Here is a 21,859-nt window from a genome sequence, read left to right as displayed (position 1 = left end):
TGATGTGAGGCTTAGAAATAACAGATGCTCCTGCACACATATTGCAGGCAGTTCAGTATTCACCTGGGGTCAGGAGGATGTGGGTTCCCTCTGATTCTGTGACCTTGAAGTTGTTACTCAGTATCTCTGAGCATCAATTTGTGAAATGGGAACACGATGCCCACCTCCTTGCGTGTTTGGAGGATGTAGCTGGATAATATGTGTTAAACAACCTATCGCAGACCCTAACCATTAATAACTGTCTTCCTGCTTCTTGCCCCCGCATCGGGGTGCACAGCTCCCCTCCTTAGGAGGACCTCTGCTCCTCCTCGCCACCGCCCCGCGTGCGCGTACATCCCGTATCGCCGTGCGCTGACGGCTTTCTGCCATACCTGTCAGAGGAAAGAGGGCAGCTGCTCAGCTCCCGGGTGGGGAGCGGAAACTACATTTCCCAGCCTTCGCTGCGCCGCCACTGGGGCTGGGAGCGGAGCGCGGCAGGCCCCACCTTCGGGGTGGAGCCTATGCGGGGGGCGGAGTTAGGAGGTGGTTGGAGAGTTAAGACAAGCCAATGAGACCAGCTGCTAATAAGTGGGCTTGGCTTACCCTATAACAGTGGCAGGAGGAGGAGAGCAAAGCTATTGAGCCAGCGAGGAGTGAAGCTGAGCCTGGCCTCACACGCTCCTAGAGGACCACCTCCTGAGACAGAGTTCTTTTTCCCCCTTCTTCTTCTTTCTCCAAGCTCCCCTCCTGCCCTCCCTCCCTGCCCAGTACAATGCATTCTTGAGTGGCAGCGTCTGGACTCCAGGCAGCCCCAGAGAACCGGAGCAAGCCAAAGAGAGAGGACTGGAACCAAGACACTCTGGTGGGGGAGCTTGGATGCCTGGCTTCCTTTGAGGACATCTTTGGAACGAGGGTGGCTTTGGGGTGGGGAGTTGTGCTGCAGGGAATCCAGCCAGGCCCCAAGATGGACACTTCTGGGCACTTCCATGACTCCGGGGTGGGGGACCTGGATGAAGACCCCAAGTGCCCCTGTCCGTCCTCCGGGGATGAGCAGCAGCAGCAGCCGCCGCCGCCGCCGCCGCCGCCGCCACCAGCACCAGCACCACCAGCAGCCCCCCAGCAGCCCCCAGGACCCCCGTTGCAGCCTCAGCCTCCGCAGCTTCAGCAGCAGCAGCAGCAGCAGCAGCCACCGCATCCCCTGTCTCAGCTCGCCCAACTCCAGAGCCAGCCCATCCACCCTGGCCTGCTACACTCCTCTCCCACTGCTTTCAGGGGCCCCCCTTCATCCAACTCCACCGCCATCCTCCACCCTTCCTCCAGGCAAGGCAGCCAGCTCAATCTCAATGACCACTTGCTTGGCCACTCTCCAACTTCCACAGCCACAAGTGGGCCTGGTGGAGGCGGCCGGCACCGGCAGGCCAGCCCCCTGGTGCACCGGCGGGACAGCAACCCCTTCACAGAGATCGCCATGAGCTCCTGCAAGTACAGCGGCGGGGTCATGAAGCCCCTCAGCCGCCTCAGCGCCTCCCGGAGGAACCTCATCGAGGCTGAGCCCGAGGGCCAGCCCCTCCAGCTCTTCAGCCCCAGCAACCCCCCGGAGATCGTCATCTCCTCCCGGGAGGACAACCATGCCCACCAGACCCTGCTCCATCACCCCAATGCTGCCCACAACCACCAGCACGCCGGCGCCACCGCCAGCAGCACCACCTTCCCCAAAGCCAACAAGCGGAAAAACCAAAACATTGGCTATAAGCTGGGACACAGGAGGGCCCTGTTTGAAAAGAGGAAGCGACTGAGTGACTATGCTCTGATTTTTGGGATGTTTGGAATTGTTGTTATGGTGATAGAGACCGAGCTCTCTTGGGGTTTGTACTCAAAGGTAGGGGCTGCAGTTTCTCTTTATACCTTGAACAAAAGGAATATGTAGGTAGCAAGAGAGAGAGCGCGCGCGAGTTGGGGGGGGGGGTTGGTGAGAGAGAGACAGAGAGAGAGGGAGAGAGGGAGAGAGATTGGGGGAGAGAGAGGGATGGTGGTGCTGGGGAGAGGCGTTTGCTCAGTTATATGGAACACTCTAACTTCCCATGGTTTTCCTGCTTAATCCCGGGAGAATTCATTCCTTGCTTCCTTGGGAGGGGGGACATCCCCACACACTGTGTCTAATTTGTAGACTCTGCGTTAGGGAGGATTAAAGAATCCCTTCTGAGAAATCATCTTTCCTCCTGGCTCACTCGTACTAAAGCATAACCTAGCAGCTTAACGCACCAATTAATTACACTCTGCCTTGATGTGCTTGCCAGTTCCTGTGACTTCCCCTCCTCTCCTCCCCTCCCTGCTCCACTCCATCTTCCCGAGGATAAAAAAGAAATAAATGTCTGGGTGTGGGGGGGTGGGGATTCCATGCCAGTCCCTTCTCTCTCTGTCTTCTCTCTCTCTTCCCAAGTTTCTGTTTCCCTCCTCATCCCTGAGAGACTTAGGGCAAAATAGAAAAGCACCCGTGACTTGAGTCTCCTGGGGGCATGGGGTAAAAATATAGGTGGAGGAAATCAGCGGTCTTTTCCCTCAGGAAAGAGGACTCAGAATAAACCTGCTGCTGCCTTGTAAACATCCCCTGATAAAAATGGCTACAGGTGTTACCCGGGCAGAGCAGATGGGCGCCGCCTTGGCATCAGCTGGGGTGGGGTGGGGGAGTCCCTCTTCTTCGGATGGGATGACAGGGCTTCCTGGGAGTCCCCGAGAGCTCATGCCCCCGGCTCAGCCCCAGTTCTCCCCTCCCACCCCAACTCCTTCTTCTCGGGATAAATAAGGCTGAGTGTGTGAGTGCGCGCCCCGACGGAGAACGGCGGCACGGCTTTAGCGGGGGAGCTGGCCCCACTGCCCCAGCCTCTGTCCAGTCCCAAGACGGAGGAGGGGGTTTCCCTCCCCGAGGGGGCTTGGAAATCGCGTCCTCCAAGGGAGTGGGGCTTGAGGAAGGTGGGTTTCTGTCAAAGCTCTGCTGGCTGGGAGCCCTCCTGCTGCGAGCTTGAAGGCTTGGAGACCTGGGGAGTCACTGGGCAAGTGGATTTTTTTCCCACTCTACCCTTCACCCCCAATTTGTTGGTGTGAGTGTGTGTGTGCATGCTTACTTGTTGTTTGGATTTCTCTACTTATTTGTCATTTGGGGCAGCGGGTAGCTGGGAGGGGTTCAGCTGTTGGAGGTTTCAAATAGAGCTTGTTTCAGGCTGGGCACAGCTGCTGCGAGACTGTCACATTCCTTGTTGAAATCCAGCCACAAAAACCTAGGAGGTGCTGATCGGATTTCCCCCATTCCCAGCCTCTCGCTAGCTGGAGCAGAGGATGGGCAGATTTGCCCGCTCTGGAAAGGGGTGGGGCAGACCTGTCAGATGACCTGAATAGCCAGAATCAAGACTTCTAGGTGGAGGGTCCCCCAGGGACCTGGCTGCTCAGAGGGGACTGCCCCAGCCCAGGGCAGCTCCTGGAAGCTGCCTTCATCTAAATGGCTCAAGGATTTGAGCCCCTCCGTGAGCCGGAGCGAGTGGGGTTTCCCCTGGCATCGCAGCTCACTTAGTCATTCCCTGTAATGAGCCTCTGAATCTGCGGGTCCTTCTGCTCGCTGCCTTCTCCCGCTGGGCGCTCCGGGAGAGGGGGCTGCTAGCCTCGGCAGGCCTGGCAGCCGCCCTGGGCACAATCCGGGCTCCCTCCAGGCACCCCCTGGGGACCAGGAGCCCTTGCTGGGGGAAGCTGACGAAGGCCCAAGTGCTGGGGGGTGGGGAGAAGACAAGCACCCTCTCTTTTAGTGAACCCTGTGGTCAGAGCTCTTAGGGGAATGGCTCTTCCTAGAGACAGCTCCCAGCGTGGGATCGGTCTGTGCACAGTTGTTTTAATGGGGCGGGAGGGTTGCTGCTAGAGCAGGTGCCTCCCTGATGGAGTATTCAGGGAAAGGGGCTTTCCCAGAGCCGGAGACAGCAGACTCTGGCGCGAAGGAAGGGTGAGGTGATCCAAAGGGTGGGCTTTGCCTAATTTTAAATTGATGACCCTCTGGCTGATGGAAGGAGGGAGGGGGCAGCAACCCGGGAAGTCCTGCCTGCCTCAGCTCGTGAGGCGGCCACCTCCTGTGCACCTTGGGGTCGGTATCGGTTGTGATGATCAGGGCTCGCTTTAACCTGCTCACCCGCTCACCAGCCCTTCCATCCTCTATCCATCCGGGCATTGAGTCATTATTGGAACAAGTATTTTCTGGGTGTCTGTGGCAGGCCCTGTGGACCCAGGAGGGGATAAGGTAGCTATTCCCTCTCCTCCTGGGGGCAAATAGGATTGTTTTAAAGAAGCAGACCAAAGTTTGAATCCTAGCTCTGCCACCTCCAGTGTGTGATCTTGGACAAGCCATGTAGCTTCTCTGAGCCTGTCTCCCCAGCTGTCAAGTGGGGAGAGTGAATTAGTGTAAGGCACTCCATACAGGACCTACTGTTATTGTTATTAATGATGAAGATGAGAGGAAAAGAGATGTCTTTTTCCTCTGTTATCTAACTCTGGCTCCAGAATTAGTTGGGGCCTTGATAGCTTGGGAACTAAGACTTGTCACTGGAGCGAGAAGTTGTATCTCGGAGGGGAGATGTTCTGAGATGGGGCTGGGTCTTCTGACTGGAAACCACCTATAGCATGGGTCTGTTGTAGGGGAGGTGAACATTTGTTCCCCAGCCTTGCAGAGAAAACGGACTCTGTTGTGACAAGAGGGTTTAGGTCAGAATGAAGAATCAACAGCTGGGGGAACTCAGAGATGTTCAGTGGACCCTGGGGAGGGATGGGTAACAGCCTCTTGTGCTGGAGAACTCTCTGTGTCTGGGTGGCTTTGCTAACTGGTCTGGAAGCAGGAGGGTGGACAGGGGGGCCTCAGGCACCCCACCCAGACTGGGTTATTCTGCACTGATGGTGGCAGTTCCCACTCAAAGGCCCTGGGGAGAGGGACACACTTTCTTTTCCCCAAGTGATGAAGACTGCTAACCTTGTGCTTGAGCTGCTGCTTTCGGAAGTTCTCTGCTCTTTTCCACGGGGCTGTGGCCTTCCTGTTTGCCTGTCTTTGGCTGATATCTGTTACTGGGGGAGGAATTCACCACGCAGGCCTGGCTCTCTTGAGAAGGAACATGGCATGACCCCTGAGCGTAGTCAGTTAATGCAAAAGGGAGCCAGCCTGAGGAGGTAAGAAATCAGGACGGAATGGTCCTTGGCTCTGCTCTCACAAGCCTCAGGTGATGATGGGGAAGGAAGATGGGCTGAGGTAAGAGGAGAGCTGTTTGTGATCACGCCAAGGCTTTGGCTCCTGATGGTACTGGGTTATCCCCGAACCGAATGAGTGCCCAGGTGATTTCCTTATGGGTGGATTTACCCTTGAGGCCTTAGCCACCATGATAGGCCAGGTCTAGAGGTCCTGTTGAGACATCTTAGTGGCATTGTCTCTACTACATTCGTGCTGGTCAGGATTAGGGAATGAGGATTTGGGGAGTCTTTCTTGGCATGCTTTATTTTCTTCCAGAGCTGGTTTGAGGCACACCCACTTTGTGGTCTTACACTGCCTGCTGTGCTCTTTCCACTTGAGTCCAGAGAGAGCTGGGGACTCTGTGGATGCCCCCTCCCCACCTTGCCATCCTGCTGGTGTCTGAGCTGGTGCCTCCACCCAGCTGGCAAGTCATCGGTGGGCCTTGTTTCTCAGGGACCTCGGGCGTCGGGCTGTGGGGTCAGCCCAGGGGAGGCTGGGAAATGCTGGGGCAGCAGCAGGGTGGTTCTCTGTTTCCACCAATTTTGCACAACCTCAAACCCACTTCCCCACCCCTGGCCTCACAATCTGTCTGAGTTTCGCTGCCCAGGTAGAGCCCATCCTCTGCCCCTCTTGTGCCCCGCTCCTGCCCTCCCCACCAACTTCCTGCACCTCCGCTCTTCCCGCTCCCCCTGGGGGCCTTGTTGCTGGGGTCACCCGGGCCACGGGTGGAGGAGTGGATATGCTGGGGCTTCCCTGTCTACTCCATGCGTGGCTTCCTTTCTTCAGGCCACCTCATGGGAGGCCGCCCTGAAAAGGGCAACCTTCTCTGTATGCCCTGGGGAGCTCGGTCTCCTGGCCGTTCATTCTTCCAAGAGAGTGGGGTCCCTTAGGGCCAACTTGTATCTCTTTGCTGACCTCACAGAGGTCCACCCCCAGCTTCCAGCCTGAATGATTGAGTGGGCTCACCGGTCCCAGCTCTTCTGTTCCCCTGCCCTCCCTGTCATGGAGGTCTTGTCTGCAGAAGGGCAGAGCAGCAGCCGAGGCTCAGCTGGGTGAATTGTCTACACCTCCTGCCAGACCCAGGAGCCACTTTGGGGTAGGGGGGGTGACTGTGGGGGGATGTCCTGATGATTGGGAGCACAGGCCTCAGGGCACTCGTGTCTGTGGTTTCAAGCGTGCTGGGAAGGTAGGAATAGGTCAGACTCCTCTGCATGGAGCCTCCCCGTGGGATGCCCTGCAGGACAGGGTTGCAGAAGGCAGGAGACTCTTTATAAGCGATTGGCTAGAGGTAGGAGCCTGGGAGCCAGCCACCACGGCCCCAGGCATACATTTTATCATCACACCCAGTGTCTTGACCCAAGGAGGGCAAGAGAGACTCTGGGAGGGTGAAAATGAGCCCCTTTTCCCACCCAGGGTGGTGGCGACTCATGTGGACAGTCTGCAAATGAGCCAAACGTTTGTAACCCACAGAAGGGACAGCTAACTTTTATATATGCTTCTCCTTTGCATGTCATGACACTATTTATAACTGTCCCGGGGGAAAGACTTCATAACACATCCGGACTTCCCTTCCCCATGGGCAGTGCTCCCTGCTGCTCCGGCCCTGGCATCATTGCTAGGGCATTTATCGGCTACACAGGCTAATTAGAGAGCTGGTGGATGGCCTTGTATTTCCCTTATTGAGCTTGCAGGAAGGGGGATTTGTGAGGCCAGGCTCCAAAGATCTGTTCTAAAAAATATAAGGTAAAGAAAAACAAAATGAAAAGCAATTGGAGTAACCTCTGTGGTGAAGCTGAGGCCGGGAGAGAGATGTAAAATCAGAACTGAAAGGTTTGGTTTTGTTGTGGTTATTTGTAAAGCACATTTGCGGGAGAAAATGAGTGTGTACTAGAGAGAGAAGGAGAGAGAGGGAGAGAGAGGGAGAGAGAGAGGAAGGGGTTGTTGAGGGCGGCTGTGTATTGATGAAACACCGCCTTCCTCAGCTCAGTGGCAGGCAGACCAGCACGTTCATTCATTCGTAGTTGTTTTTCTTCTCTTTCTTTCAAAACCCCAAAGGCAGAGAGAGAAAGAAGAAAGCCTCCTATTCCTCTTTAAATAATGATTCTAAGACTGCACTGTTCTCAGGAGCTTTGGGGAGGAAAATTCTAGTGCCTTTTTTTCTGGTAAGGAAAGTCTGGAGGAGGCTGACGGGTTTTTGGGTGCCCTCTCCCCCGACCTTGTCATTCCACCCCCAGGAGCTCAGCTGGGCTCCGTGAGCAAGGAGGGGAGGGGGAGCTGGGGGCAGGGACCACCCTGCTTCATCTCTGGGCCTGGCACTGCATGGGCCACGAATGCTGCTGGGCGATAGGAGTGGGGAGGAGGGGACCATTTGTGCCTCCCTGGGCCGGCTTTATCCTCGAGAGTCCTGGAGGTAGGGGGTGGTCATGGCCCCCTTTGTAGATGAAGTCATGAGGCCAAGCTGACACTGCTAGTGGGTGGCGGCGCTGGAATAAGAGCCCAGGCCCATTGGACTCCCAAGTTTAGGCCTTTTTCCTTGCCTGCTGCTGCTGGAGAAATTGCTTATCATTCTTAAGAGACAAATCAAGGTTTATGGGCCTGAGAGCCTTGATGCAAAATGTTGGGACGGGATGAGCTTTACCGAGAGATAGGCAGGAAGAGGCTTGATGGAGGGTGGGAGATGCCAGTGCAGGTACCCAGAGGAGACAGTGTCCTGGGGGGTGGCCAGGGCAAGGGGGTGGGGCCCTGGGTGCAGCCTGGGTCCAGGGTGGGATGTGGACAGGCCCACTGTCCGTCATCGGGATGCCTCCTCACCTGGAGGCCTGGTAATACTGCCCCAGAGTGGTGCTGGCAAAGCTGAGAGTGTGGAAGGTGTGGAATTAGACCCCTCCCTGCGAAGGCCTGGACCGGGTGGGCTCCTGACGCAGCCCCGAAGTGCTCCCCCTCCACCCTCGAGAGCCAGCAGGCCGGGACACTTCCGCGCACGGCTCCCTGGCCTCTTGGTCCTCCTGTGAGCTTCCTGTCGCCCTCCTCTCCCCTTTCCAGCACCGGCTGCAGGGCTACTTATTGGGGTGACCTGCGTGGGCTCAGCATCTCACATCCAAGGTATTTCCATGTTTGTTTTTCCTCAGGGTCCCCGCCTCGACCCGGGAGTCATTACAGTCAGAGTATCTCACAGATGAGAAAACTGAGCTGCAGAGAGGTTGAGTGGCTACTCCTGGTGCCCGTGTGAGGAGAGATGGTTCTAGAACGCGAGCTCAGGTCCCCAGTGCCTTGCTCGTCTCTCTGTTCCAAACCCCACCACAAACCTCTGCTGGGGATTTGAGTGAGGGAACCGTCAAGGGCTTCTCCATCCCTGTTTCTAGAACTTTCTTCCACATCCTTGAGTCCCAGTTTCCTACTTCCCCAGTGTGAGGCTTTGTTTCGCTCTGTCAGTGGCAGTTAATGTTAAAGAAAGGCCTGTCTCTGCTTTGAAGGAGCCCTCAAGAGGTGTCTGCACCTCTTGCTTCTGACTTGTAGTATGGCCTTTGTCAAGTCCCTTCACCTCTCTGGGTCTCTGTTTCTCTAGCTTAAAAATGAGGGCTGGACTCTGATGCTGAACTCCCTTCCTGCTCCAAAGCTTTCTGATTCCATCAAACATATATTTGTTGCCGTTCTATCACTAAGACAGCAAGCCACGGTCCTCCAACTCCTGTTCTCAAGGGGCGTCGGGCCTGCACCCAGGCCCCGTCCATCCAGGCTGGGCTGCAGTGGTGTTGGCAGCTCTGAGGAAGCAGGCAGTCATTCGGGATGTTGGGAGGCTCCCTGTAGGAGGTGGGGTGGCCCCTGAAGTGTTAGACAGACCAAGATGGCGGGGTCATGGGCAGGGGGCCTTTCTGAGAGTGAGAATGTTGGCAGCCAGGGTACGGGGTGCAGAGTGAGTAGGGAATGGAGCAGGGGCAGCTTGGAGTTCCCGCCATGTGGTATCCACAGGGACAGGTAGGGAGGAAAGGGAAGCCTGGGATTTAATATTTAGTTGATAACTGTAATTGCCAGGTGCTCAGAGTTCTTCCTAGACTTCTGCACCCTCAGACCCTGAAGACTCGCTGCTCTTCTTTTCTCAGAGGCAATACTGATTGGCAGAGGTGGCCTGGCATGGCAGTTGCAGCCGTGGGCTCTGGGTTCGCATCCAGACTCGGCAGCATCCTAAGGGGGGGTCCTTAGGGAGTTTCCTGAACCTGGAGCCTGTTTCTTAGATGTTCAGAGGGAATCACAGCCCCTGCCTACAGCATAGCACCCAGGTCAGAGCTGGGCACACACTGAGCCCATCAGCTGTTGCTTTTGTGAGAGCAGTGCTTAGGATGATGCTGTTAGCCCCGAGTCCCCCGAGAGCCATGGAGGGCGCGGGTGCATGTGTCACCCTCCACACAGGTGGCTGTAGAAAGGGGCTCCGGAAGAGGGGAACACGTGTGGAGCATGCCCCCTTTCTCCTGAAATCAAATGGCTTTACCTTCGGTCCTGTTTCTGCCTGGGTCCCTGTGGGTGTGTCTGCACAAGTAAGAGGGAAGCAGACTGCTCCCTGGAAGGTGGGGCTGCAGTGGTGGCCCGGCCTGGGCTTCTGGAGCCTTCTTACCTCATGGGACCCAGTTATTCTACACTCAGCGTCAGCAATCTGTGGCCTGGGCACAGCTTGTTGGGTGTGGACCTGCAAATCGGACAGGTGGAGAGAGGACAAAAATAAGCCCAGGGAGCCAGGCCAGAGGCCGGGACGCCCGGAGGAAGGTCAGGGGGACACACGATGACCAGGCAGAATGAGGCTGAGAGCACGGATGACAGCGAGAGGGCCAGCCAGGAGGCCTTCCTGGGACAGAACTGGGCAAACAAAGAATGCTAAGGCTTTCCTGACATGTCTTCAAGAGAACATAATTTTTCGTTCAAGACTTGTGATGGGGTACCGTCTTGAATTCAAAAGGTTGTGAGGGCTTGTGAATCAAGGTTCTCCCTATCCTTTCTGCTCTGGCAGGTGTTTAACTCTCCCACCCAGGCGCCAAAGAGCATAAAGAGCAGCTGGGTTGGGGAGGGATGTACCAGGGGATCAGGGCTCGCCCTGCGTGGAGGCCATTTTTTTTCCCCAAGGCCTGGTTGTAAGGTAACCAGAGTTGTATTCTGAGCGGAGCCGTGGTGATACTAAATGAACAACATGCAAATGATGTGTGAAATAATATGCAAATTGGCATCTGTTATTTTTGAGTCAGCTTGTTGGGCATTTTTCTTAAAGGACAGGCATTTGCTCAGTGTCAGATGAACAGAAAAGCTGTCTTACGGGACGCTCTCACAGGGGCTGAATGGGCTGGTGCCTGCCCCTCAGAGCTCACGGGCACCAGGCCTGCCAGCCAGCATCTTCAGAATCATTGATGTTTAGCTTGAGCTGATGAATGGAGAAGCCCAGAAAGCTGGGGGTCTTGGCCAGGACCACCCCACAGACAGCGAGGGGGAGGAGACAGGTGATCTGCTGGCTGACCGTGGGGAGTAGGGAAGAGACTGCACTGGGGGCTAATTCTGGCCCAGCCCCTTGCTGCTGGGTGACCATAAGGCCAGTGACTCAAAGTCTCTGAGCCTCAGTTTCCCCATCTGCAAATGGAGAGGGTGGCATTCACCAGCCTGGTGAGAACGAAACGTGATAATGGTTGGGGAAGTGGCCAGCCCAATGGCTGGCACATCCCAGGCTGCCAACAAACGGCAGTTCTTCTTAGCGCCTCTGCCTGAGTTGGCACCTGCCTGCATCCTCGCAAGGTTCCACCAGCAGGGATTTTTGCACAGCCTTTTCTCCCTTTTAAGAAGATTTCTGATTTTAACAAATTGGGGCTTAGCCATTTTCTCTCTCTTCTGGCTTCCATCGGGTAGGATGTTGGCTTGCTCAGTCAGTCCCCGAATAGCTCCCACATGTGGGAATGCCCAGAGCCACAGACATGGGTGACGTCACCTTCCTCTAGGATGAGGGCTTGGGCAGGGCGTGTTGCTGTGGGTCGGGCTACTGCCTTTGGAGGGGCTCAGAGCTGGATGGCATTGGTGGGTTGACCCAGGGGAGGCCTCCTCCAGGGGCAGTTGCTGGCATAGCTGGCCTGGTGTGGTACCATACCTCCCTGAATGGCCAAGCTCCATGGGCCCACCAGGTGTGCCAGCCTGGGTGACATGGCCCCTGTACAGGCCTCCCACCTCAATGAGGAAGGCAGGGCAGAGACCATTCTCCTCTTTACAGGATCCCAAGGCCCAGAGAAGTTATGTGACTTGTCCAAGGCCACTCAGCATTGTGAGTGGCAAGGGTGCAGCTAGAATCCAGGAATTCTGGGTTTTAGTCCCACTGAACACCTGCTATGTGGCAGGCCCCAGTCTAGGTTCCAGGAGTGCAAAGGTCTGTGCCCTTAAGGATGTGAGTCAGCTATAGGGGTCTCTCCTCAATGAAATGTGTTTCTCTCTGCCTCCTCTTCCTAAAAGAGCTCAGACTTTCAACACAGACCTAGATTCAAATCCTGGACATGTGCTGTTGAGCTGTATGGCCTTGAGCAGTGGCCTCTTTTTTGGAAAGTGGGATTATAATTCCTTTTGCTGAGCGTGGAGGTGGAGGATTCAATTAGGCACAGATCTGGCCCCCGGGGGCTCTTTGGTCCACTCTGGTCCATGGCAGGCTTTGCCATGCTATTTCTTTTGAGAGTTCGGTGGCTATGGGTTTGTAGAAACCCCTTAGAGCTGGGCCCATGACCCCCTGCCCCTCTTGCTCTGGGCTGGACCGGGCGTTCAGCTCTGCCAAGATGCTCTCTGCTGCTCCTGAGGGTAGTAATGATGCTGAGCCGGGTGGGAGGACATTTTGGCACAAGACACCAGACTGGTCCACACTGTGTGCCAGTGATGGAAAGATCCCTCAAGAGTGAAATGAAATTGATGTGAGTGGAGAGCAAGTCCAGGATGGAGGTTGAGTCATGAGGGTTTCCTCTTGGGCGGAGGGGACCATCTCTAATGCTTCTGTCCTCAGCAGCTCGGCAGAACGTGCCTCTCTCACAAAATGGATACTTCTTTCCCCTTCCATAAAAATGACTCCAAAGCAACTCTTAGGAGTGTAAAAAGGGGTAAATGGAGGAGAAGAAAATGAACATTTATCAAGGGCCTACAACTAGTGCTTTCACACACCTCCTCTTGTCTAATCCTCACAGCAATCCTTGTTTTACAGATGACTGACCCAAGGATCAAAGAGGTTAGGTGACTTGCCCAGGGTCTCACAGCCAGGAAGTAGTGGACTTGGGGCTTGAACACATGATTTTGCAGATCACCTCCTGGCTTGGGGCTCTTTCCAGCCAAAAAAGCTGTTCTTGTTCTCTCCACCCTTGCCTACCCCACCCCCTTTAGTTTTATGCCACCCTCACGGTCCCACTAGCCCTACCAGAGCCTCAGTGGATGCTTTGAGCTCTGGAGGGAGGAGAGGGAGGAGAGGGAGGGGGAGGCTGTCAGCTTAGACGCAGAAGTCTGTTGAACCTCCATGAGCCCTGGGTACGTTGACAGGGAAGCCTGGGCTCTGGGACCGAGGACGGTCTCCCACGGGCTCTGGAGGGGTCAGCTGATCAGTCAACAGACATGCTTTGGTGTTCTTGTCCCAGCTCTGCAGCTTCTTGGCTGTACAACCTAGATGACAAAGTTGACTTCCGTGAGCCTCAGTCTCCAGATCTGTGAATAGGGATGAGGATGTGTGTCATGAGGAGCCAATGAGACAAGACCCAGTGCTGGGCTCATGGTAAAGGGCTGGGGAAGTGCCAGCTGTTCTTATCGTTAATTTTCTCGTTGTATAATCTGAAAACTCCAAACACAGACTTAGTCACCAAAGCCCAGAGGACTAGATAGAGTTGCTGACCTTGTACTCCTTCCTGGCCGGATCATCTGTTGCCGGCCTGGCCAGCAGGCGTCTTCCTGGGCCCATCCCGTTTCATGCGCATTCCAGTGCCTCCTGCCCCCCTCTCCTCTGTTGGTCCCACTCCATGTCTATCCCAGGACCCCACCACCCCTTGCTTCTCAAGCCCTTGGTCTTTTGTGGATAACTACTCATGAGGGTCGACAGGTGCCAGGTTGGCTCTGGGGGTTCAGTACTTAACAAGACACGGAGCTCACAGGCTGGTCAGGGAAGCAGGCGTTGACCAAGTCATGACAGGTATGATCAGAGTTTTATAGGAGACAAAAGCACACACGTGTCCTGGATTTGACCCGCCAACCTGGCTGAGTCTCCCATTCCTTCTGCCTGCTTCCCCGCCCTCTATTCCCTGCGGGTCCACCTTGCCTTCACTTCTTTCATGTTCCCTTGTATCTATCTCCCAGCTGCCCCCCGCCTCTTATATATGGCAGCATAGCCTGGCGTTAGGAGAACAGGCTTCCATATGACAGAGCTGGGTTTGTATCCTGACTGTCACGTGTGGCTTTGCATAAGTTACTTCAATGCTTTGATTCTGTTTCCTTGGGGGTTAATCCTAACCCTATTTCTGGGGCAGCTGTGAGGATTAAATGAGGCACCACTGTATGGAAAGCATGTGACATGGATTGTGGCCCATGCTGAGCACCGGTAAAGATTGTGGGTGAAGAGAAAGGCCCTGGACGAGGATTGAGGAAACTTGGTTTCTGGGCCTCTGTTTTGTCATCTGGAAAATGGGAGAAGTGAGGTTGAGGATGATGATAATTTCTCCTCTGGCCATTTTAAGGGAGGAGGGTCATGAGGGCCAGATGGAATTAAGGAGCGAAGGGGAAGAAAGCTGTGATGCCCGGAGTGAAGGATCACTTGGCTGATCAGTGGGTGCGTTTTGGAGGGGGGTGGGCTGGAGAGGTTTTTTTTTTCCTAATGTTCTGCTTTCTTTCACTCTTTTTTTTTTTTTTTTGAATAAATTTCTTTATTTTTTGGCTGCATTGGGTTTTCGTTGCTGGGTGCAGGCTTTCTCTAGTTACGGCGAGCAGGGGCTACTCTTCGTTGCAGTGCGTGGGCTTCTCATTGCGGTGGCTTCTCTTGTTGCGGAGCACGGCCTCTAGGCACGTGGGCTTCAGTAGTTGTGGCACACGGGCTCAGTAGTTGTGGCTTGCGGGCTCTAGAGCACAGGCTCAGTAGTTGTGGCTGGTGGGCTTAGTTGCTCCGCAGCATGTGGTATCCTCCCGGACCAGGGCTCGAACCCGTGTCCCCTGCATTGGCAGGTGGATTCTCAACCACTGCACCACCAGGGAAGTCCGGCTGGAGAGGTTTTATCTTCCTACCCAGGAGTGAAAACCCATGAAGGCATTGTGGCTAAGTGGATTTTCTCACTATCAGGAGATGGCTGAGACAGACCCTCCTGGCCAGCCTCCCTCCCTGCAGGCCAGCCCTTGGCATGAGGCCTGTTCGGCTCCTGAACCCTCCTAGCAGCAGGGATTTAATTACTATAATGTCAGTAGCCGTGGCTCGAGGCTTTCTGGTGGAGGGGAAACAGATTTGTCTTCTCACTGGGAGAATAAAAATCGATGGGAAGGAAAGGAAATGTACCTTCCTCTGAAGTACCCACTGCTGTTGGGCTGATGGGTAGCTTTCGTGGAGGTGGGGAGAGAGGAGCCTGGACAGCAGAGGGGAGGAGACACAGGGTCCACTCCAAGGACCCTTGGTTCTTGCTTTTGTATTCTGTGCCATGACTCAGCTGAGCTGCCTTTGTTTCCCCAGATCAGCCTACCAGTCATATATTAAGCAACAACTGTATGCCTGGCACTGCTCTTTAGAAATTTCTAGCAGAGTAGGGAGGCCAGGCTGAAAAATACGTAACTTTATTCATTCAATAAATAGTTATTGAACATCTATTTTGTGCCAGCATTGTTCTAGACACCACAGATACAGTAAAAAGAAACCATAAAAGATAAAAAAAACCCTGGCCTTTGGAACATATATATATATTTTTTGAATTTTATTTTATTTCATTTTTTATACATCAGGTTCTTATGTTATCTGTTTTATACATATTAGTGTATATATGTCAATCCTAATCTCTCAATTCATCCCACCACCATCACCACCCCCGCTTTCCCCCCTTGGTGTCCATATGTTTTTTTCCTACATCTGTGTCTCTATTTCTGCCTTGCAAACCGGTTCATCTGTACCATTTTTCTAGATTCCACATATATGCATTAATATGTGATATTTGTGTTTCTCATTCTGACGTACTTCACTCTGTATGACAGCCTCTAGGTCCATCCACGTCTCTACAAATGATCCAGTTTTGTTCCTTTTTATGGCTGAGTAATAGTCCATTGTATATATGTACCACATCTTCTTTATCCATTCGTCTGTCAATGGGCATTTAGGTTGCTTCCATGACCTGGCTATTGTAAATAGTGCTGCAATGAACATTAGGGTGCATGTGTCTTTTTGAATTATGGTTTTCTCTGGGTATAGGCCCAGTAGTGGGATTGCTGGGTCATATGGTAATTCTATTTTTAGTTTTTTAAGGAAGCTCCATGCTGTTCTCCATAGTGGCTGTATCAATTTACATTCCCACCAACAGTGCAAGATGGTTCCCTTTTCTCCACACCCTCTCCAGCATTTGTTGTTTGTAGATTTTCTGATGATGCTCATTCTAACCGGTGTGAGGTGATACCTCATTGTAGATTTTTTTTTAAAATTTATTTATTTTTGGTTGCATTGGGTCTTCATTGCTGCATGCGGGCTTTCTCTAGTTGTGGTGAGCGGGGGCTACTCTTCATTGTGGTGTGTGGGCTTCTCAGTAGCTTCTCTTTTTGTGGAGCACAGGCTCTAGGCGTGTGGGCTTCAGTAGTTGTGGCATGTGGGCTCAGTAGTTGTGGCTCACGGGCTCTAGAGCACAGGCTCAGTAGTTATGGTGCGCACGGGCTTAGTTGCCCTGTGGCATGTGCGATCTTCCTGGACCAGGGCTTGAACTCGTGTTCCCTGCATTGGCAGGTAGATTCTTAACCACTCTGCCACGAGGGAAGCCCCTCATTGTAGTTTTGATTTGCATTTCTCTAATGATTAGTGATGTTGAGCAGCTTTTCATGTGCCTCTTGACCATCTGTATGTTTTCTTTGGAGAAATGTCTACTTAGGTCTTCTGCCCATTTTTTGACTGGGTTGTTTGTTTTATTAATATTGAGCTGCATGAGCTGCTTATACATTTTGGAGATTAATCCTTTGTCCGTTGATTCATTTGCAAATATTTTCTCCCATTCTGAGGGTTGTCTTTTCGTACTGTTTCTAGTTTCCTTTGCTGGGCAAAGCTTTTAAGTTTCATTAGGTCCCATTTGTTTATTTTTGTTTTTATTTCCATTACTCTAGGAGGTGGGTCAAAAAAGATCTTGCTGTGATTTATGTCATAAAGTGTTCTTCCTATGTTTTCCTCTAATAGTTTTATAGTGTCTGGTCTTACATTTAGGTCTTTAATCCATTTTGAGTTTATTTTTGTGTATGGTGTTAGGGAGTGTTCTAATTTCATTCTTTTACATTGTAGCTGTCCAGTTTTCCCAGCACCACTTATTGAACAGACTGTCTTTTCTCCATTGTATATCCTTGTCTCCTTTGTCATAGATTAGTTGACCATATGTATGTGGCTTTATCTCTGAGCTTTCTATCCTGTTCCATTGATCTATATTTCTGCTTTTGTGCCAGTACCATATTGTCTTGATTACTGTAGCTTTGTAGTATAGTCTGAAGTCAGGGAGTCTGATTCCTCCAGCTCCTATTTTTCCCCTCAAGACTGCTTTGGCTCTTCAGGGTCTTTTGTGTCTCCATACAAATTTTAAGATTTTTTTGTTCTAGTTCTGTGGAAAATGCCATTGATAATTTGACAGGGATTGCATTGAATCTGTAGACTGCTTTGGGTAGTATAGTCATTTTTACAATATTGATTCTTCCAATCCAAGAACATGGTATATCTCTACATCTGTTTGTGTCACCTTTGATTTCTTTCATCAGTGTCTTATAGTTTTCTGAGTACAGGTCTTTTCTCTCCTTAGGTAGGTTTATTCCTAGGTTTTTTATTCTTTTTGTTGCAATGGTGGACGAGATTGTTTCCCTAATTTCTCTTTCTGATCTTTCATTGTTAGTGTATAGGAATGCAAGAGATTTCTGTGCATTAATTTTGTATCCTGCAACTTTACCAAATTCATTGATTAACTCTATTAGTTTTCTGGTGGCATCTTTAGTATTATCTATGTATAGTATCATGTCCTCTGCAAACAGTGACAGTTTTACTTCTTCTTTTCCAGTTTGTATTCCTTTTATTTCTTTGTCTTCTCTGATTGCCGTGGCTAGAACTTCCAAAACTATGTTGAATAATAGTGGTGAGAATGGGCATCCTTGTCTTGTTCTTGATCTTAGAGGAAATGCTTTCCCTTTTTCACTATTGAGGATGATGTTTGCTGTGGGTTTGTCATATATGGCCTTTATTATGTTGAGGTAGGTTCCCTCTATGCCCACTTTCTGGAGAGTTTTTATCATAAATTGGTGTTGAATTTTGTCAGAAGCTTTTTCTGCATCTATAGAGATGATCATATGGTTTTTATTCTTCAATTTGTTAATATGGTATATCACATTGATTAATTTGCATATATTGAAGAATCCTTGCATCTCTGGGATAAATCCCACTTGATCATTGTGTATGATGCTTTTAATGTGTTGTTGGATTCTGTTTGCTAGTATTTTGTTGAGGATTTTTGCACCTATATACATCAGTGATATTGGTCTGTAATTTTCTTTTTTTGTAGTATCTCTGTCTGGTTTTGGTATCAGGGTGATGGTGGCCTCATAGAATGAGTTTGGGAGTGTTCCTTTCTCTGCACTTTTTTGGAAGAGTTTGAGAAGGGTGGGTGTTAGCTCTTCTTTAAATGTTTGATAGAATTCACCTGTGAAGCCATCTGGACCTGGACTTTTGTTTGTTAGAAGATTTTTAATCACAGTTTCAATTTCATTACTTGTGATTGGTCTGTTCATATTTTCTGTTTCTTCCTGGTTCAGTCTTGGAAGGTTATACCTTTCTAAGAATTTGTCCATTTCTTCTAGCTTGTCCATTTTATTGGCATAGAGTTGCTTGTAGTAGTCTCTTATGATGCTTTGTATTTCTGCAGTGTCTGTTGTAACTTCTCCTTTTTCATTTCTAATTTTATTGATTTGAGTCCTCTCCCTCTTTTTCTTGATGAGTCTGGCTAATGGTTTGTCAATTTTGTTTATCTTCTCAAAGAACCAGCTTTTAGTTTTATTAATCTTTGCTCTTGTTTTCTTTGTTTCTGCTTCATTTATTTCTGCTCTGATCTTTATGATTTCTTTCCTTCTACTAACTTTGAGTTTTGTTTGTTCTTCTTTCTCTATTTCCTTTAGGTATAAGGTTAGATTGTTTATTTGAGATTTTTCTTGTTTCTTGAGGTAGGCTTGTATAGCTATAAACTTCCCTCTTAGAACTGCTTTTGCTGCGTCCCATAGGTTTTGGATCGTCGTGTTTTCGTTGTCATTTGTTTCCAGGTATTTTTTTATTTCCTCTTTGATTTCTTCAGTGATCTTTTGGTTATTTAGCAACATATTGTTTAGCCTCATGTGTTTGTGCTTTTTACGTAATTGATTTCTAATCTCAGCATTGTAGTCGGAAAAGATGCTTGATATGATTTCAATTTTCTTAAATTTACTGAGGCTTGATATGTGACCCAAGATGTGATCTATCCTGGAGAATGTTTCGTGAGCACTTGAGAAGAAAGTGTAATCTGCTGTTTTTAGATGGAAGTCCTATAAATATCAATTAAATCTATCTGGTCTATTGTGTCATTTAAAGCTTGTGTTTCCTTATTAATTTTCTGTCTGAATGATCTGTCCATTGGTGTAAGAGAGGTGTTAATGTCCCCTACTGTTATTGTGTTACTGTCAATTTCCTCTTTTATAGCTGTTAGCATTTGCCTTATGTATTGAGGTGCTCCTATGTTGGGTGCATATATATTTATAATTGTTATATCTTCTTCTTGGATTGATCCCTTGATCATTATGTAGTGTCCTTCCTTGTCTCTTGTAACGTTTTTTATTTTAAAGTCTATTTTATCTGCTATGAATATTGCTACTCCAGCTTTCTTTTGATTTCCATTTGCATGGCATATCTTTTTCCATCCCCTCACTTTCAGGCTGTTTGTGTCCCTAGGTCTGAAGTGGGTCTCTTGTAGACACCATATATATGGGTCTTGTTTTTTTTTTTTTTTTTTTTGAATGTGCAGGCTTTTTTTTTTTTTTTTTAATTAATTAATTAATTTATTTATTTTTGGCTGTGCTGGGTCTTCGGTTCGTGCGAGGGCTTTCTCTAGTTGCGGCAAGTGGGGGCCACTCTTCATCGCGGTGCGGGGACCACTCTTCATCGCGGTGCGCGGGCCTTTCACTATCGCGGCCCCTCCCGTTGCGGGGCACAGGCTCCAGACGCGCAGGCTCAGCAGCTGTGGCTCACGGGCCCAGCTGCTCCGTGGCATGTGGGATCTTCCCAGACCAGGGCTCGAACCCGTGTCCCCTGCATTAGCAGGCAGATTCTCAACCACTGCGCCACCAGGGAAGCCCTGGGTCTTGTTTTTGTATCCATTCAGTGAGCCTGTGTCTTTTGGTTGGAGCATTTAATCCATTCACATTAAGGTAATTATTGATATGTAGGAATATACATTTTTTTTGGTGATTTTTTAAAAAGTTTTTATTTTATATTGGAGTATAGCTGATTAACAATGTTGTGTTAGTTTCAGGTGTACAGCAAAGTGATTCAGTTATACATATACATGTATCTATTATTTTTCAAATTCTTTTGCCGTTTAGGTTGTTACATAATATTGAGCAGACTTCCCTGTGCTATACAGTAGACCCTTGTTGGTTATCCATTTAAAATAGAGCAGTGTGTACATGTCAATCTGGAACTTACATTTTAGTAGGTAAAACTGACAATAATAAACTAATAAAATAATAAACTATATGTTTATTATACTTTATGTTAGGTAGCAATAAATGATACGAAGAGAAAGAAAGGTGGGATGGGAGGGCAGGGAGTTCTGAGGGAAGAGTTATGATTTTAAATAGGTGGGGAGCATCTCACTAAGAAGGCGACAACTGATGAAAAATGTTTAGGAGGCAAGGGAGTGAGCGAGCCCCGGCGGAAGAGGAAAGAGCATTGTGAAGGCACTGGATCGGCATTATGCCTGACATGGTCTGGGTAGCCTTGTCCAGTAAAAATATGATAGAAGCCACATCTGGGATTTTAGATTGTCCAGTAGCCATATTAGAGAAAGGAAAAAGAGAAATGTGAAATTAATATTAGTGATATTTTCTATTTAACCCAATATAGTAAAAATATTACCATTTCAACATATAATCAATGTAAAAAATTATTGAGATAGTTTAGATTCTGTTTTTCCTACAAGTCTTTGAAATCTGGTGTGTTGTGTATCTTACAGCACATCTCAAATGGACACTAAATCTTCACTGGAAATACCTGATCTGTGTTTAGAATTCATAAAATTTACAGTTAAAAAAGTAGACTCACACACCCATGTTGTTGCAAATATATTTAAAAGTTTTCCAATAAATGAATGGAGTATCATTTTTAACATGTAAGTTATTGAAAATGAAATACATTAAAAAATTCCGTTACACTAGCCACATTGCAGGGCCTCAGTGGACACGTGGCCAATTTCTACTGTGTTGGACAGCGCAGGTCTTGGGCAGTGAGGTGAGTGATGGGGGCCTCGAGGGAGCTGGGGGGTATAAGGTCAGAGAGGAGGTGGGACCCACTGCAGGGTTCTGTAAGCCATTGTGAGGAGTTTGGCTTCCACCCTGGGTGAAATGGGAGCAGACGGAGGGCTTTGAGTGGAGAAGTAACAAGATGTGACTTACGTTTTAATAGGATGGCACTGGCTGCAGTGCTGGGAACAGATGAGGGGGTGGGGGCAAAGGCGCCTGGTTAAGAAGCCGTGGTCACAATCCAGGTGAGGGGTCGTGATGTTTCGGAGCCAGGTGGTAGCAGTGAGATGGTGAGAGTGGTTGGAGCCTGGGAATTTTTGGAAGGAAGGCACTCCTGATGAGCTGGATGCAGGGATGTGGAGGTGGGGGAGGTGGGAGAGAAAGGGGAAGGTCAAGGATGAGGCCAAGATTTCAGCCCAAGCAAACATAAGGATGGAATTTCCATTAATGGGGATGGAGAAGACTGTGGGAGGAGCAGTTTTGGGGAGAAGGTGGGAGTTTGGGGTTGGATTTGCTCAGCTTGAGATGTGTCCATTTCGATATAATGTGGGTGGCGTGTGCCCTGAGGCTGTGGGAGGTCAGAGGCCTGGAGCATGTCAGGCTTCTGCCCGAACCCCTGCGCCATACGGATGGCTCCCCTCCCATTCCAGAGGGCAGTTCTTGGCACAGCTGAATTTTAAAAACTTTCAGATAAATTATCTGTGCCTCCAGCACCATCAGTGCTTACTCCCTGAAGGTCACTGGAAGTTGCTAGGGTCCTCTGGGTCAGAGCCATATTTCAAGGTCACATCTCCCTGCTCCTAGCTGACCCCAGAGCAGTATGATGAATAAAAAGAGTCATACATGGTCAAAAGCTCCCCCAGCATGCTGGGAAGGCCAATTTTAGGGGAAGTTACTGAAACAGTACAAAATTCT

The 21,859-nt window shown here is 50.2% G+C and overlaps 1 protein-coding gene across 4 annotated transcripts in view; it reads left to right on the top strand.

Moving 5' to 3' along the window:
• KCNN3 (potassium calcium-activated channel subfamily N member 3) overlaps positions 1 to 21,859 on the top strand; it is a 188,003-nt gene that overhangs the window by 8,201 nt on the left and 157,943 nt on the right. For 2 of the 4 annotated variants that reach the window (XM_007178480.2, XM_007178479.2), the window contains exon 1: positions 616 to 1,858. The exons of 1 other annotated variant lie outside the window; for it this stretch is intronic. In XM_007178480.2, the coding sequence (XP_007178542.2) occupies positions 944 to 1,858 (915 nt within the window). In that variant the 5' untranslated portion in view covers positions 616 to 943. Of the gene's footprint in view, positions 1 to 615; positions 1,859 to 2,816; positions 2,950 to 21,859 lie in introns of those variants that run through there. One more of the 4 variants, XM_007178481.2, reaches the window with a different exon arrangement.

The sequence above is a fragment of the Balaenoptera acutorostrata genome, chromosome 1 (genome assembly GCF_949987535.1).
Source record: "Balaenoptera acutorostrata chromosome 1, mBalAcu1.1, whole genome shotgun sequence".
Taxonomy (NCBI): Eukaryota; Metazoa; Chordata; class Mammalia; order Artiodactyla; family Balaenopteridae; genus Balaenoptera; species Balaenoptera acutorostrata.
This window is presented reverse-complemented; position numbering and strand designations above follow the sequence as displayed.